At 38.7% G+C, this 18017-nt stretch overlaps 1 protein-coding gene across 1 annotated transcript in view; it reads right to left on the bottom strand.

Annotated features, from left to right (window-relative positions):
* The window catches only part of abcb11b (ATP-binding cassette, sub-family B (MDR/TAP), member 11b), a 52771-nt gene extending 40564 nt beyond the window's left edge, over positions 1 to 12207 (bottom strand). The window contains exons 1-9 of the mRNA XM_061715739.1: positions 12062 to 12207; positions 11903 to 11921; positions 11409 to 11438; positions 11270 to 11321; positions 7760 to 8067; positions 4008 to 4095; positions 2886 to 3019; positions 1887 to 2058; positions 3 to 127 (exon numbers count right to left, since the gene is read on the bottom strand). Of these exons, the coding sequence (XP_061571723.1) occupies positions 3 to 127; positions 1887 to 2058; positions 2886 to 3019; positions 4008 to 4095; positions 7760 to 8067; positions 11270 to 11321; positions 11409 to 11438; positions 11903 to 11921; positions 12062 to 12140 (1007 nt within the window). The 5' untranslated portion in view covers positions 12141 to 12207. The remainder of the gene's footprint in view (positions 1 to 2; positions 128 to 1886; positions 2059 to 2885; positions 3020 to 4007; positions 4096 to 7759; positions 8068 to 11269; positions 11322 to 11408; positions 11439 to 11902; positions 11922 to 12061) is intronic.
* Between the last annotated feature and the right edge of the window lie 5810 nt (positions 12208 to 18017).

Here is an 18017-nt window from a genome sequence, read left to right as displayed (position 1 = left end):
ACCTTTCCACTTCCTTCTTCTCTCCACCAAAGGCAGCGACGGTCCTGATGGAGGAGAGAACTTCATCCGCTACGGCACCAGCTTTAGCATAAGCCTGCAGCTCCATCCCTGTTAGCTTAGCCACGAACTAAAGTCAAAAGAGAAGCAAAGTTAATAAAGAAGTAGGTGGGGGCTAACGTGAAGTTAAGAGATACTTGGTCAGCCAAGAAAGCCATCTACTGTAGAGATGGATGGATGGATGGATGGATGGATGGATGGATGGATGGATGGATGGATGGATGGATGGATGGATGGATGGATGGATGGATGGATGGATGGATGGATGGATGGATGGATGGATGGATGGATGGATGGATGGATAATGGAAGGATGGATGGATGGATGCATGATGGAAGGATGGATGCATGGATGGATGCATAATGGAAGGATGGATGGATGGATGGATGGATGCATGCATAATGGATGGATGGATGGATGGATGGATGGATGGATGGATTGATGCATAATGGAAGGATGGATGCATGCATGATGGATGGATGGATGCATGGATGGATGCATAATGGAAGGATGGATGGATGGATGGATGGATGGATGCATGCATGATGGATGGATGGATGCATAATGGATGGATGGATGGATGGATGGATGGATGGATGGATGGATGCATAATGGATGGATGGATGGATGCATAATGGATGGATGGATGGATGGATGGATGGATGGATGGATGGATGGATGGATGGATTGATGCATAATGGAAAGATGGATGGATGGATGGATGGATGGATGGATGGATGGATGGATGGATGCATAATGGATGGATGGATGGATGGATGGATGGATGGATGGATGATGGATGGATGGATGGATGATGGATGCATGCATGATGGTTGGATGGATGCATAATGGATGGATGGATTGATGCATAATGGAAGGATGGATGGATGGATGGATGGATGGATGGATGCATAATGGATGGATGGATGGATGATGGATGGATGGATGCATGATGGATGGATGGATGCATGCATGATGGATGGATGGATGGATGGATGCATAATGGATGGATGGATGGATGGATGGATGGATGGATGGATGGATGGATGGATGGATGGATGGATTGATGGATGGATGATGGATGCATGCATGATGGATGGATGGATGCATAATGGAAGGATGGATGGATGGATGGATGGATGGATGATGGATGCATGCATGATGGATGGATGGATGCATAATGGAAGGATGGATGCATGGATGGATGCATAATGGAAGGATGGATGGATGGATGGATGGATGGATGGATGGATGGATGGATGGATGGATGGATGGATGCATGCATGATGGATGGATGGATGGATGGATGCATAATGGAAGGATGGATGGATGGATGGATGGATGGATGGATGGATGATGGATGCATGCATGATGGATGGATGCATGCATGATGGATGGATGCATGCATGATGGATGGATGGATGCATGCATGATGCATGATGGATGCATGCATGATGGATGGATGGATGGATGGATGGATGGATGGATGGATGGATGCATGCATGATGGATGGATGGATGGATGCATGCATGATGGATGGATGGATGCATGCATGATGCATGATGGATGCATGCATGATGGATGGATGGATGGATGGATGGATGGATGGATGGATGGATGGATGGATGGATGAGACTGGTCAAGTAACCAAGTCACATCAAGTTATCTAATGAACACAAATCCAGACAAGAAAAGCTAAGATGCCAAGTCAAAAAAGTAAGTCATTTGAAGTGACGTCAAAGGCTGAAGCTGTCAGTTCGGAAGAGATAAAGTCATCAAGTCATGATAAATATCAAACTTCAGTCCATGTAAGTGATGTCAAATCTCACCAGAGCCATGAAACCTGCTCCAACTCCAATTAGTGGACTTGCTGCGATGATGACAAGCGTTAACTTCCATCCTTTCACAAATCCGACGCAGAAACCGCACACAAAGGTGGTGAAGCGTTGCACAAATATGGCAACTTGGTCAGCAATGGCGTCATTGATCTTGTTTATGTCACTGTAAAACAGATACACTCACTGTAACACAGACTACGTTTACATGCAGTCAAAATTCAGGTTAAGGTCAATATTCCGGTTACTGAAACATTCGGAATAATCTGTTTACATGCGTGAGCAAACAGGGTTATCCCTGTATACATGGTAATTGTTATTTGGGATATCTGGATCAAACTAGCAACACATGGAGAACGTCATGACGCAATTCCCCTCATTTCTACTTCTTCTTCCTGTATCCAAATCCAAAACAACAACAATAACAGCAGCACGGCGGATAATCAACAGTCCAGTAGAAGTCGCCTTCTTTTGCGCTTTGGTGCTGGTACTGACCCACCACTTTGCGCAACCTTTTGCTCACCTTTTTGTAAATCTCGCTATCCCGGTACTTTCTACCATCTACAAATGCCAAAATGTTCATATCTTTCATTACATTTTTGAAGTGATTAGTCTCCTCCTGGTCTTGCGTTTCTTCATGTTTATAAGAACTTCCTGGACTCAAAAGACCAAGATTCCTTGTGCAAAGAACATGCGCAGAAAACAAATTCATGTTCCTTTTGATTGGGATATCCCGTTAGGTTATACATGACGAAATATTCGGGTTAGAAAAAGAGTAACCCAGGGGTAATTTTCGGGTTTTTAAAAACCGGAATATGAGCAAATTCCGGTTATTCAAAGGGGTTATTGGTGTTTACATGGCCGTGCGCAACCGGGTTATTGCTAATATTCCGGTTAGAAAAGGGTTATTGACTGCATGTAAACGTAGTCACAGACACCGATGTGTCAATGTTCTCTTCATCCTATAGATCATGTCCTCATGATCTCACTTACTCTGACATACGAGTGTTGAGCTCTCCTACAGAGGTGCAGTCGAACCAGCCGATCTCCATCCGCATCACTTTGCTGAAGTACATTTTCCTGATGAGCTGAATCTGCTTGGCAGCAGCCGTCACCCACAGGGAGATCTGTCAGGAATAACACCGAGGTTACACTTACATATGGTAATGGTTAGATGGAGAGCAAAGAGGGCAGCGGGGTGTTATGAGGACGATGGTCGAAGTCATCTGGTTTGAATTTGGGATTGGATTCTACAAATTATTTATTTTGACAGAAAAAGTCTGAGAAATTTAGGATAAAATATCGGTTTTTGTGAGACTCTACTTAGAAGAGTCTAATTAGGAGGTGTCACCCACTTTCATAATGGAAAATACTGTATATAATACAGAGCCTTATTAGGAGAAGTAGAGTAGTACAAAAATAGCTTTAATTCATCTCTCGGTAAACCACAAAAATGCAACGCTACATCTAGGGAGCAGTGTCTCATGAGTTTAATAAAACAGTACAGTAAAAACCAGTAGCTCTCTTTAAAAAAACAAAAAAAAACGCTATTTTACACAGTGAATGTCATGCACTGGCCGTTGACCCATTGATTGCACTGAAAGATGGTCATTAAGTTAAGCTGTGTGTTGCCAAGCCCTGGGGATTTCCACATCATTCATGTTCACTCATGCGTGTGATTAGTGCTCCCCTGTCCTGGATGAAACCAGTCTTGTGGTCATTCTTGTTCGATGTTGTGTTCAGCTGTGTAGGAAGCAGGACTCGCTGTATTAAGCCTCAAAAATTGCCACCGTGTGAGGTCACAACCCTCATGGAAAAACGCCATACCTTATACATGCATGTATAGCTTCTAAATTGTGAACTGTAAGTGCTCATTAATTGCCTGCCAGGGTTAGTAAATGCAGTTGCGGGTTGTATATTTACAGAAGATCTCACAGTTTGCAATGGAGCACATTAAATACAAATGAACACAGGCATGTTGGCAGAGTATCAAAGCAGCAGGAGGACCATTTTAGTGGCCTGATAAGTGGGTGTCCCGATGGCTGCCTTTGTTTTAAGTGGGTGCAAGGATGACTCACAAGAGATAAATCTTTTTCTTTTTCTGTGAAGACTGACCTGTAAGTATCCCAGCAGGAAGACAGCCACCCCAATTCCAACATAATAGAAGGCAAACAGGGTCATCTCATGTTCAATGTCGAGAATCCTGAAAATAAGTACACATCATATCATGAATCTGTTATAAATGCACACTTCAACACCACATAGATGCACAAGTGTGAAAAGGAAGTATCATTAAAATAAATCATCTAGTTCTTGCTAGGTCTGTGTGCGATCAACAAAGTCAATCCTTGCTTCATCATGGGAACTTAAAAAAGATGAGTTCATCAATGTTTCCCTGTTATAGATGCCGTCCTATATAGGGGTGGGTAAAATTGAAAAATCGATGCATCGCAATTATCCCAATATCGATTAAGCAAAGCCTCCTGGCCAGTGGGGGCGCTGTGTGCAACCTTTTCTTATGATTCGCGTTTTGTGGACAGTGGCTGCACGCGACCAATCAACAATAAAATGGCGACAATGGCAAGCAGAAAATCATTCAGATCAGACGATTGGACTCATTTTGAATTCCCATTTAAAGAAGGAACACGAGAAACGGACAAAAGTAGGGTGGTGTGTAAGTTGTGCCAGGCAGAACTAAAATACAACAGCAACACGACCAACCTGCGGAACCACTTAAGCCGACACCATGCGGATGCCCTGCAACAACCTACGGCTAAAACTGTGGACCTAACACAGATGCAACTCGATAAAGCCTTTGTCTGGAAACTACCGCCAAGATCTGTCCGCGCACAGAAGATAACGGAGTCCGTGGCCGTCTTCATTTGTAAGGACCTTCGACCGTACAGTGTTGTATTGAAATTTAAATTTAAAGCATTTACATCAATATCGAATCGAAACTTAAGGAATCGAAATCGAATCGAATCAAAAAGAAATCGAATCGAATCGTGAGGTTCTTAACAATACCTAGCCCTAATCCTATACACTAGACAACTTCGCAACATCTGAAGAAAGAGTTTGATAAAACGTAGGCCACCATCTAACACCTAAAGACTACAAACCAGAGTTTAGATCTTGCAAGGTTACCATCCATGCAGCTATAACTAGCTTGCTTTGTGAATCAAAGGACAGCAACCCTTGTATCTGGTTGTTGATACCGTCTGGATAGTGGAACAACACAGATTGCTTGACACACCCAACGACAGGTAACACTGGAACGCTCTACCGTTCGAGCAACACTCCTCATGGTTTTCATTGGTTCTTCTCAGCGTGAGAACTTGCAAGAAATTGTTGCTCGATCAGGCAAGAGGACATCAAGGCGTTTTCATTCAACTAAAGATCAATCGCAAGACAGTTGGCCGCGTTCCCAGTAAATTCAGCCAAAGATCAAGTATGAGCGAGTATGGCTTGTTGTTTGTAGGCCTGTGTTGAAAAAATCGATTTTCCGATTCTAAATCGATTCTCATATTAATTCCTAAAAATCGATTGGTATATCTAAAGATCGATTTTTTTCATTATAACATTTTCACCCGGTGAACTTTAATCCCAGTAGTCATGTCATTTAATTCACACATGCGCTGTTGAGCTGTTGCAATTTCTTTCTTTGTTTTCACTTTAAATGGATATTGAAAGGCCTTTTGAGTTACTTATTTCTTAGTTATTTATTTCATACAAATAACTTGGATTTTTTTGTTTATGCCCAAAAAAGGATGTTTTGTTGGACACGAGAATAACTACTGCAATTTTTTTGCCTGTAAATATGTTTAAAAGTATGAAAACATTAAAGTTTTCAGTTATAATTGCATAAATTGTCTATATTTTATTGTTTGATATATATTTTCTTGGGGTTAAATGTGCATAAAATGCTAAAAACCAAATTATCAACAATTTAAAAAAAACGAAAAACACAGAAAATGGAAAAAATAAAAACGGAATGTGGGAAAAATAAAACCGATTTCATACGTCCTCTGTTTGCTGCCCTGGATCTGTTTGATAATTCTGACCCACACGATGTTTCTGAAAGCAGTTTTATCAGCATTCTGGGAGGTGATTGGTCCTTACAGCATCATTAGCTGCCAATACTTTGGCAGCTACTGTTGAATCTCAATATAATACTAGTATTAACATGTTGCATAACTACAGTCATAATTCAGACAACAGCTCAAGAAACTGTTTTGTTCTGTGGTGATGATTTGGGGTTGTTTTACAGCCGCTCAGCCTGGACGGCTTGCCGTCGTGGATGTCACTGTGAGCTTCTCTGTATACCAGTGAGCTCTAATGTCGTAGGTGAGGCATCCTCTCAAACAGCTAACGCTTGGCTGGGAACTTGTGATGTAACAGGACAATGTTCAGAAGGACACCAGCAAAACTACAGCAGGACGGCTGAAAATGGCCAAATCAAGACCTCAAACTGGATGAAACACTGTAGAGGAACCTTCAGAGAGATATGTGTGAACAATTTCCTGGAAATCTTAAAGATCTGAAGCGATGTTGAGGAGGAGAGTCGGCTAAAATTCCTCCAAAGCAATATGAGAGCCTGCCAACGTGATACAGAGGTGACGGTTCTTCACCCCATGGATATCCTGGGTTTTTCAAACACTGCTTCTGGATTTTGCCTTTTTTGTCTGATACCCCCATATAACATACAATTATTCATTAATTGTCAGATGCTCAAATTTAATGAACTTGTTGATTTCAAAATATCACAGTTGATGTACAAGGTTTACAATAATCTGTTGCCACACTGTAACTTACTTTTACTACTTTTTTTTTTACTACTACTTTTTTCATAGGTTTTGAACCATGCGGTTTATACATCTATCATATATTATCTGTGGATTTTTCTTCCACCGCTCGGGGCGCTCTAACCAGAATGAGAATCAAAACTAAGACAAAATAAATGCAAAGAAGAATACGCTACTTTTTCTTTAGCAGATAGAAGTAGGTAGAAGCAGATTTCAAACCGATATATCAAATAGATAAATAAATACCGGTTATTTTCTGTCCCGTTTTAATCAGCAAAGTTGCTGCCATGTTAAAAGACACTTTTAGGAAAGGATCTATTTAGGTACATACATGCACATCATTTACACTTTACATTTACACTGTAAATGATGTGCATGTATGTACCTAAATAGATCCTTGTACATTTTACAGTTCAAAATGGTTCTGTACATGTAGTAAATATCTAATCTAACATAAATATCTGCGGCTTGCATATCTTTTTTTTTTTAAATAGAGCGGATGCGGCTTGTATGCAGGTGCGGTTTATAGTCCAGAAAATATATATATTCTGGTCTAATGTTAGCATTAACTTCATGTTTATTTGTCGTTTTCTTTTCTTTCATTTCTTTTGTATTTTAATTCTTAATTTGGAAATGACCGAAATTACGGAAGAGTATTAGGGCCATGCAGGAGAAAAATATTTGAGATGGGAAGATTTTTTTTTTATTGTGCACTTCGAGTCGAAATGTCGAGAATAATGTTGAAATACAATTTTGAGAAAAAAAGTTGAAATGTCGAGATTAATGTTGAAATACAATTTCAAGAACAAAATTTAAATTTCGTGAATAAAGTCTAAATTTCGAGAATGAAGTCTACATTTTGAGGATATAAATTTGTGGATTACAAACATTATTCTCGACATTTCGACTTTTTTCTCAACATTTCGACTTCTTTCTCGAAGTGCATAATGAAAAAAAAAATGTCCTCCTCTAAAATATTATTTTTATTTTTTATTTTTCTCCTGCCTGGCCCTAATACTCCTCCGTACGAAATAAACAAACAAACGAAACAAAAAAAAAACTTACCCACATGACATGTTCCCCACTGGTGTGAACAACTCCCACGTTGCATTGTCAAAAAAGTTCATGTATGTGTAGTTCAGGGAAACCGTCTGGTCTAGAGCGTCGGTGTAGTTCTTCTTCCACTGGATGGTGTTGTTCACGCACTCCTTCCGCTCGTCTTTAAGCGCGTTGAGCTCAATGTCGTAATCGATGAAGGTGTCGGTGAGCAGGCCGAACACCAGCAGCATGAGGGGCTGGGCCGACCCGTGCAGCACCGCGCACAGGCTGCCCACCACCATCATCCCCACGTCCTTGCAGGTGGCAAAGCGAAACTGCACCAAACCACAAACACAATACTTTGGAACATGACACTTTTTCATCATGCTTTTATTGAATCTATTTTAACTAGGGCTGTCAAACGATTCTTTTTTTTTTTAAATCGCAATTAATCGCATGTTGTTCATAGTTAGGGGTGTAACAATATATCGTGCCACGAAATTTCGCGATACAAAAACGTCACGAAACGTGTCGTGGAGGTGACAAACTGTATTGCGATATTGGGTTATTAATATTAATCTATTGTGTTGACTAGTAACGCGCATCCGACCACGCCTCGACCCGCGGACCAAAATCTTACTCCGCTCAGAAGAAACTAGTCCCGTTTTGTGGTCCCGTTTTGAGCTCTGAACTTTTACTTATGTACCGCTGGTGTAGAGTTAAGCCTTACCTTATTAAATTAAACCTTTTTCGGGTCGTGAGTAGGATAAACACGCGGGCAACTTCTGCTGAGTTGCAGTGTACTTTAATGTCCGCTCAACAGCGTAGGATTTTAGAGCATCAACACAGCACCTAGTGCTATATCACTCCGCCCAATCTAAAACATATTAACAACTACAGATAAACTGACTAGTGTAATTATAGTCCCTGATTTACATCAGAATATAAAGAATATATTTATAAAATAATGAACCCTGAATTACCAAAACAAACTTCTTAACAAAAATAAATCTCTTACACTTATAAGGTGAGCATGAATCAATCTTTTTTATGATGTAAAATTGTATGTATTTATTTACTTTTATTTATTTATTTATTTAATTTTAGTTGTTAAATTAGAAAGAAAAAGGTCAAATCATACATGAGTACACTTGTTGAAACTGTATGAAACTGAAAATGCATAATGCAAACCTGACATTTACTTTTAGTTCAGTTTGTGGAAAATGGTTGGCCTGGCTTGCTCTTTAAAACTTAAACAGTTATAAAGCATTACAAACTGTAACAATAGGACAAACACACAGCATTGTTTTGAATTTTGTGTCTTTCAATAAAAGACAATTTTTTCCAGTCATATGTTCCTCATTCAAGGTTGTTAAAAAAATACTGCTATAATATCGTATCGTATCGTTATCGTGACCTCAATATGGTGTATCGTATCGTGAGATTAGTGTATCGTTACACCCCTATTCATAGTTAACTCGCGATTAATCAAATATTAATCGCACATTTATTCACACATTTTTTGCTGTCCTAAATTACCTTATGGTATTTTTTTATGTTTTTAATACTGTTAACAACATAAGAAAGGGCAAATATGCTTGCTTTATGCCAATGTTTATTCAACTTTCCACAAAAAAAAGCTTTTGAACTCAATGTAACATTCCTTCATAAATACAAACACAATGTAGTCCCCAACTTTACACTTAGAAAAGTTGAGTAAAGAGAGAGAGAGAGTAAAGACTAACTTAAGATTCCTTGTTTTTTTAAACAGCTCAATGTAAAACAATGAATCATGTGTCAATTGTGTGTGAGATGCCTTCTCCCATCTACTGCAAAACAAATCTACCTACGGGTACTAATAAAGTCAACTTGAACTTGAACTTGAACAAATCATACCCTCACACACCAGATGGCCTCTTCTCTCTCAAAGAGTGCAAGTGAGTGCAAAATGTCTATGAGGCTGCAACAATCCAAATTTGAAGCAATCTGGGAAGATTGGAAAAGTTATATTTCCCTGAGCCCTGCTCTTGTTTGAGATGTTTTATTTACCCATTTGTCTCTATATAAAGTTTTTTTTTCTCTTTATCTTAATGAAAACACCCCATGTTTACTGTATGTTTTTGTTCTTTTTCTGTTTGCAAGAAAAAAAAAATGGATCGCAGTAGAGATATAATGTTTTATTTAATACTCAGAGGTACCAGCAACAACAGGCCAGAAGCCTATAAGCCAGTTTTCTCATAATTGTATGAAGCTTTTTTTTTATTAATATATGTACATATGTATATATACTACGACGGAGTATTAGGGCCAAACTAAGACAAAAAACAATGTGGAAATTACGAGGATAAAGTCATAATATTACGAGAATAAAGTCGTAATAGAATAAAGTCGTAATATTACGAGAATAAAGTCGTAATATTACGAGAATAAAGTCGTAATATTACGAGAATAAAGTCGTAATATTACGAGAATAAAGTCGTAATATTACGAGAATAAAGTCGTAATAGAATAAAGTCGTAATATTACGAGAATAAAGTCGTAATAGAATAAAGTCGTAATATGAGAATAAAGTCGTAACATTACGAGAATAAAGTCGTAACATTACGAAAATAAAGTCGTAACATTACGAAAATAAAGTCGTAACATTACGAAAATAAAGTGGTAACATTACGAGAATAAACATTACGAGAATAAAGTCGTAATATTACGAGAATAAAGTCGTAATATTACGAGAATAAAGTCGTAATAGAATAAAGTCGTAATATTACGAGAATAAAGTCGTAATAGAATAAAGTCGTAATATGAGAATAAAGTCGTAACATTACGAGAATAAAGTCGTAACATTACGAAAATAAAGTCGTAACATTACGAAAATAAAGTCGTAACATTACGAAAATAAAGTGGTAACATTACGAGAATAAACATTACGAGAATAAAGTCGTAATATTACGAGAATAAAGTCGTAATTTATGAGAATAAAGTCGTAATATTATGAGAATAAAGTCGTAATATTATGAGAATATAATTTATGAGAACTCTGACAGGAAGAGCTTCTTCTCCCTGTGTTAAAATGAGGAATATTGACCATCTTGTGAAGTTATATTTATATATTTATAATATATCTAATATTACGACTTTATTCTCGTAATATTACGAATTTATTCTCAAAACATTACGACTTTATTCTCGTAATATTATGACTTTATTCTCGTAATATTATGACTTTATTCTCATATTATTATGACTTTTTTTTTTGTCTTAATTTGGTCCTAATACTCTGTCGTAATATACACATATATATATATATATATATATATATATATATATATATATATATATATATATATATATATATATATATATATATATATATATATATATATACACATTGCTGCTAATGTTGGTCTGCTTATGTTATGCTGCTGTAACGCTCGTGTGATTCCGAATAATAAAAAAAGAAAGAAAGTTACTCAAACCTAAAAAAAAAAAAAAAAAAAGGGAGTGCAAAATAAATGAATAAATAAAAACATGTTTTACCAGCTGAAAGAAGCTCACTCGTATTGCAGGTCGCTCTGCATCTCTTGTCGTCCTGTCAGAAGCAGAAGGCCGGTTTAGTCAATAAATCAGCCGAAATGTGACAAAGTGTTCAGGGCATATGCTACTATTCGTTACTCACTTCTCTTTCTCTTTTGAATTAGTCATAGTCCTGCGTGGAAGAAAACAGAACGCTGAGAGACTGCCCCTGGGTTACCCTTTGCAATAATGGTACAAAACAGATGCTTGAGGGTGACATTACTCATGGGGATTTGATGCAGGATGCATGGAGAATCCCTTCTGTTCGTGATTAAAAAGGGAACAAGTCGTGCCTCTGAGTTCACGCTGTTAGTTAAAGCTTAATGGCTGAACTTGTCAGACACATGGTAGAACTCAAAGCATTTTGATATTTCCAACAATTCTGGGGGGATCTTTAAGCTGCTGGATGTTTGAGCTTCCGGGGCCGTGATAATTAAGCGTTAACTAATCACATTAACTTGTAGAGCCATGCTGTTCTTCTGATGATGATGATGTAAAATTAAAATCTTTTCATCATACTAGAGTTATAAAAAAGTATATTGATAGTAATGGATGGGTAAAATCAATAGCTCGTGAGACGGAATATGCACCACTTACATATAGGAGCCAGCTGGTTCTGCAACACAAAACCACAATCAGTCTGGCTCTTTGAAACAAATTAAATCAGGCATTTTTATGTATGTGTTCATTGCTGGTCCTCTATTTCTCTATGATTAGAAAATATGCTTTTTCCTAAAGGGGGGAAACATGCATTACCTTCTTCTGAAGGATCATAGCTTTGGTTTTCCTGGCCCAACTTCTTAATGCTCTGCAGCCTCACTGATCCCGCCGGCATCTTGAGTCATCTGGGAAAATCCAAATTGAAATTTTTAAATTGAAATTTTATTTCGAACATGAAACAGTAGTGACTAAATAACAAAACAATAATTATCAATTAGAAATAAGAAAACAAAACAGAAATATGAATAAAAACATGCATCCATCATAATGAACATGCTCGAAAATGAGTATGAAGTAAAAACGTATTAAATCCTACCCCTATACTATATTTCATTATGATCAAAATTAATTTAATTTCTATACAAAAAAACAAAAGATATCTATATATACACTGTAAGAAATGTTCGTAAAAATTACAGTGAAAAACTGTAAAATAGCAACAGTAAACGACCGTAAAATCCAAAATAGTATATCACTGTAGTAGATACATTATATTACCCTAAATCAAGAAAAGAGTACATAACTATACTTTTTACTGTAATAATATGTAGAAATCACAAAATTTTACTGTAAAAATATAATTTTTTGGTAAAAAAATTTGAAAATACCGTAATATCACAAGCATGTAATTACCCTAAAATTAACTGTATTATTCTGTCTAAATTACAGATTTAGCTGATGTTTCCATTTAAATTTACAGTATAAAACTGTTCAACATTATGCAAAAACATACTTTAATTTCTACATAAACAGGTTTACAATATTTTTTTTTTTCATAGTAATTTACTGTAAATAAAACAGTTCTCAACTATGAAATGTATGGTTGCCTGAAAAGCGTACCGTAATGTCATATACATTGTTAACGTTTTTTTACGATGAAATTCTGGCAACCACAGCTGCCAGTATTTTACCTTAAATTTCACAGTTTTTTTTTTGCAGTGTACATATATAACACATCCACACACATAAACAAAAAAAAAACAACTCATAATGGCATAATGGTAAATCAAAAAGAAATGCGTTACTGTGAAAATAAAGAGGTGAATGAAATCCCACTGTGACCTGCATTCATCTACAAGCACGTACCGGTCAGTTGTCCTCCTCGTTCTTGATTAACTCGTGCCGGTATCCGGAAAAGCAGCTCCTGGATGGTGGTTGTAGTTGTGACGGTACAGTATGTAACCCATGGCAGCCAATCGTGTGCTGTTATCGACCAGATTTGGGCTTGGTTGGAACTCGGGGTCAGATCGCTGAAGGTAAGTGTCCTGTCGGTTTTGTGCTGCTGCAGAGGTCAATGACCGCACCGGAGCAAACACTTCACCTGCACGCGCCCTGCACTGTTTATGTATCATTGATAGCCAAATGTGATGGATGAGTTCACACGAGTGTCTTTTTGTCCTGGACACTGGATAATAAACAATCTGTATCTTTAAAAAAAAAAGAATAATTTTGATTTTGATTTGATTTGAAGATTTTATTTCGAACATGCATGTTAAAAGTTAAAAAAAAAACAATACAAATATATATGCATATATATGTACACAGCACTTGGGCGAACCTCACGGATCCACCAACATGTTCCAAACAGAGTAGGAATGAAGTAAACACTTATCGAGTCCTACCCGTGAATCTTCCATACATTCTGACATATAACAAGAGTTTCAATAAGCTTACTTATAAAACACACATCCCTACTTTAATAACTGTTCAATACATTGATATAATACTCAATTATATGTATATATAAATATAGTCAAAAACAAAACAAATCAAAGCAAACGAAAGAAAACAAAACAAACGCCCAGCATTTAGTTGTGATACTATGTATGTAATAATAGAAGTAATTATAATGTATAGTATTATATTATCATTACGTTACTATAATACTACAATATAATAGAGAACAATAGACAGCAATGGTATATCAATATATTTGAATAACTATATAAGAGTAGATATGCTATATATACACTGGTTCATATATTTACCTTGAATTATATACATAACAATTACTATAAATCTATATATCGACATATCTATATATAACTATAAATCTATATATTAATAGAGCTATAGATACACAAACAATGTACGTATAATACAACTCAATATATCCATATACAGGTACATACCTACATATAACATATCTATATCCATATTATACGTCTATATATCTACATATATTAATATTAATATGAATAGCAATGAAGTGAAAAAGCAGCATGAGCTGTAATATTTCAGCCCTGAAAGCTGTTTGGACTGAGAAAAGTGCTCTCTTCTTTAGTTTCGACAATTTCATGAGGACCTAATTAGTGCGGAGACTCATTAGCTTTAAGTGAAGGGAAAAATCTTCAATGAACACGGCTAAAATAAAGCTGCCCTTTGAAAAAAATGAAGACACCTGCAAAATGACTCACAGCTGCGGCTGTTGGAGCACCTGATCCATTATGGACCAGAATGAACGTAATGGAGAATGATAATGAACATGAGGAGCAGGATGACAGCTCTGCTGAACAGGTCAAATACCTTGAAGTAAACTTAAGATCATTTAACAGCGTTTAAAATCAGACATATGCAAATCACCAATCTACTACTGCTACTACTACTGCTGCTACTGCTACTACTACTACTACTACTACTACTACTACTGCTAGTAGTGCTACTGATAATACTACTGCTACTGCTACTGCGACTACTACTACTGGGTGCACGTTACGGCTCAGGCTCTGAAGCGGCTGAAGAAATGGCATACATTTCGCCAAAATGACACAATTAGTTCAAAATGGCCAACTTCCTGTTCGGTTTCAGCCATGGTGCCAAGAGAATTTTCTTTAAGTTGCGACATGATACAGGTGTGTACCGATTTTCGTGCATGTACATCAAACCGTATTGTGGGGCTTGGAGGCACAAAGTTTTCTAGGGGGCGCTGTTGAGCCATTTTGCCACACCCATGAATGCAAACCATTAAATGTCACATTTTTCGTCAGGCCTGGCTTGCGTGCAAAATTTGGTGACTTTTGGGGCACGTTTAGGGGGGCAAAAAGGCCCTCCTTTCGTCGGAAAAAGAAAAATTCCTACAGATACAATAGGGCCTTCGCACTGTCAGTGTTCGGGCCCTAAATATAAAACACTATTTTGTGCTTGAATAATTTTTTATAGCCTATACATTTTTGTAATGTTTTGGGGGGCTTTTCTTCACTGATCTATAGAGGGAATGCGCATGACGTCACAGATGCAACTTCACAGCGGATTACGTCCACTGAGTGGCAGAAAGACTGAGTGGCAGCGTAAACCTTCAGTTTGAGCAACTGGAAAACATCTAAAATGGGAAAGTGCTGTACTCATAGATTTAGCAAAAAATCGGAGTTATCGTTTTACAGACTGCTGAAAAATAAGCTTAAGAGAGACAAATGGATCGCTGCAATTCGCAGAAACAACTGGATTCCAAGCACTAAAACGTGGATTTGCGGTTCCCATTTTGTATCAGGTAATGTTGGATTTTTGGGTAGCTAACGTTAAACGGTCAAATCATAAAGTTAGTGTCCTCATCACTTTAATTTCGCCAACAAATCCTGCCTTGAAGTAGGACCAAGCGTCAAGACCTTTGTATGCCTTCAAGCTTTGCTTCGTGTATTTCCCCGGCGTAGAAATTAAGTACATATAAATATCAGGAAACTGGATTTGTTGCCAAATATTTATGTCCATTGTCACAGCCCGGCTCATAGGCAGCGACAAGGAGGGAGACGAGAATGACAGTATAAAAAAGGAAATTTATTAACAAAAGAAATAAGTCAGTAATCAGTAGTGTGAGCATGTATGAATGTATGGAAAAAAAACAACCAAAATCCAAACAGCAGCAGCCGTGCCCGACCAGACCAGAGAGAGAGAGAGAGGACAAGCAGGAGTGAAGCCTTTTAAAGAGACCCACACCGGGCCCAGGTGTGGGTCATCACCTAATCAGGCGACCTCTCCACCCTGCTTCCTGCAAAGGAAAAACACAGCAGCAGAAAAGCAGGGACAACTAGTGGATGGAGGGGTCGTCACACCCCCCCCCCCCCCCCCCCCATAAAAACAGGGTTCCCACTGGAACACCGGAAATGGCACAACTACATTGCACAAAACTGAAACACTTAACCACCGTCTATAGTTACATGAAATGTATCAATTACAGTACAATTCATACTGACCAATTTCGTTGCCTTCCCCGGTCAGCAAACCAACCCCCACACTGCAACCCAGCAATTCCGGCACCTGGAAAAGCATTTAAGAGCGACAGCAAAAGGAAAGACACAGCAGACCGGAGAGATCAAACAATAAATGGCACAGTGACATGATTAACAATCAGGAGCATCAGCCACAATGTTATAAACTCCTTTAATGTGACGGATATCTAAACAATAGGTTTGCAAAAACAGACACAGATAACCATTAATCAGAGCTGACAACTCAGCACCCCTCTCCTCAGACAGATGACCAAACAGAGACTCCAGATCTTTCAAGGTTTCAGAGTTCTTTAGCCTGCCACGCAACACACTCATCCGGTGGAGTAACCCCATCATCCTCTGGCACAGATAGAAACACAGAACTTCCCACGGCAGCAGCCACCGATTTAACAGACTCTTTCTGCCCCTCACCACTAGATGCAGAGACCTGTGACTCCCGAGTGTAATAAGGTTTCAGCAAATTCACATGGCAAAGTTGGGTTGATTTCCTACGCCGTGGTGTCGACAACAGGTAATTTAGATCTGACAGCTGGCATAAAACTGTAAACGGGCCAGTAAACTTGGCTTGAAAAGGGGAACCGGCACTTGGCAACAATACAAGTACCTGAATACCAGGACTAAACTGACAGTGCTCAGCTTGGCGGTCATAAAGACGCTTCATTTTCCCCTGGGAAGAGGTTAACTTCTCCCTAGCCATCTCCCCAGCCACGTACAATCGGTGCCGAAAACCATTGACATAGTCAATCAAATTACTGGGTGGTTCTGATTGCCCCACAGCATCATGCAACAGAGTGAGTGGCCCACACACTGTGTCCAAACACAAGCTCGTTTGGGCTAAAACCGGTGCTTTCCTGCACAACCTCTTGAGCAGCTAACAGAAGCCGCGGCAGCCCTTGCTCCCAATCCTGATTCAATTCAACACAGTAGCCACGCAACAGAAACTTCAGGGTCTGGTGAAATCTTTCCAGAGCCCCTTGGCTCCGAGCATGGTACGCAGAAGCCTGGTTATGTTTAACATGTAACTGTTTCAGAACCTGAGCAAACAAATGAGATGAAAAATTAGAGCCCTGATCACTCTGAATTACTTTTGGGATGCCAAAGGTGGAAATGAACTGCGTCAGAGCCTTCACCACAGACCTACCAGTAATGGTACGCAATGGATATGCAGCTGGATACCTTGTGCTCTGACACATTACTGTAAGCAAATAGTTGCTACCAGACTTGGAACGAGGTAAAGGACCAACACAGTCAATAATCAGATGTTCAAATGGCTGCGCTATTGCTGGAATAGGGCACAGAGAAGCTGGCTTAATACTCTGATTTGGCTTTCCTGTCATCTGACATATATGACATGTTTTAATGTACCTGGACACATCCCTCCTTAGCTGAGGCCAGAAAAAGTATCGCAGAATGTAGTCATACGTTTTGCGGACTCCCAGGTGCCCAGACTGATCATGAGAAGCCCTCAGCACCTCACTGCGGAACAACAATCTGCCAGACCGGGTCACCAACAAAGTTTTCCCCATGCAACAACCATTTCCTCACAAACAATCCATCCTGCAGCAAGTAACCACTTACTGCGCTCCTAGCCTCCTCAACAGTGAGAACTCGGTCAAACAACTGGCTCAGAGAGGGATCTGCCCTCTGCTCCACCAGCAGGTCACTGCGAGAAACAGACAACAAAGAGTCAGGGATGTCCACAGAGAAAATCTCACTCTCCCCTGGTCCCCCACCCTCAAGTTCAGGCTCAGACTCTGACTCTGCACGGC

This window comes from Cololabis saira, chromosome 24, assembly GCF_033807715.1.
Source record: "Cololabis saira isolate AMF1-May2022 chromosome 24, fColSai1.1, whole genome shotgun sequence".
In the NCBI taxonomy this organism is placed as follows: domain Eukaryota; kingdom Metazoa; phylum Chordata; class Actinopteri; order Beloniformes; family Belonidae; genus Cololabis; species Cololabis saira.
This window is presented reverse-complemented; position numbering and strand designations above follow the sequence as displayed.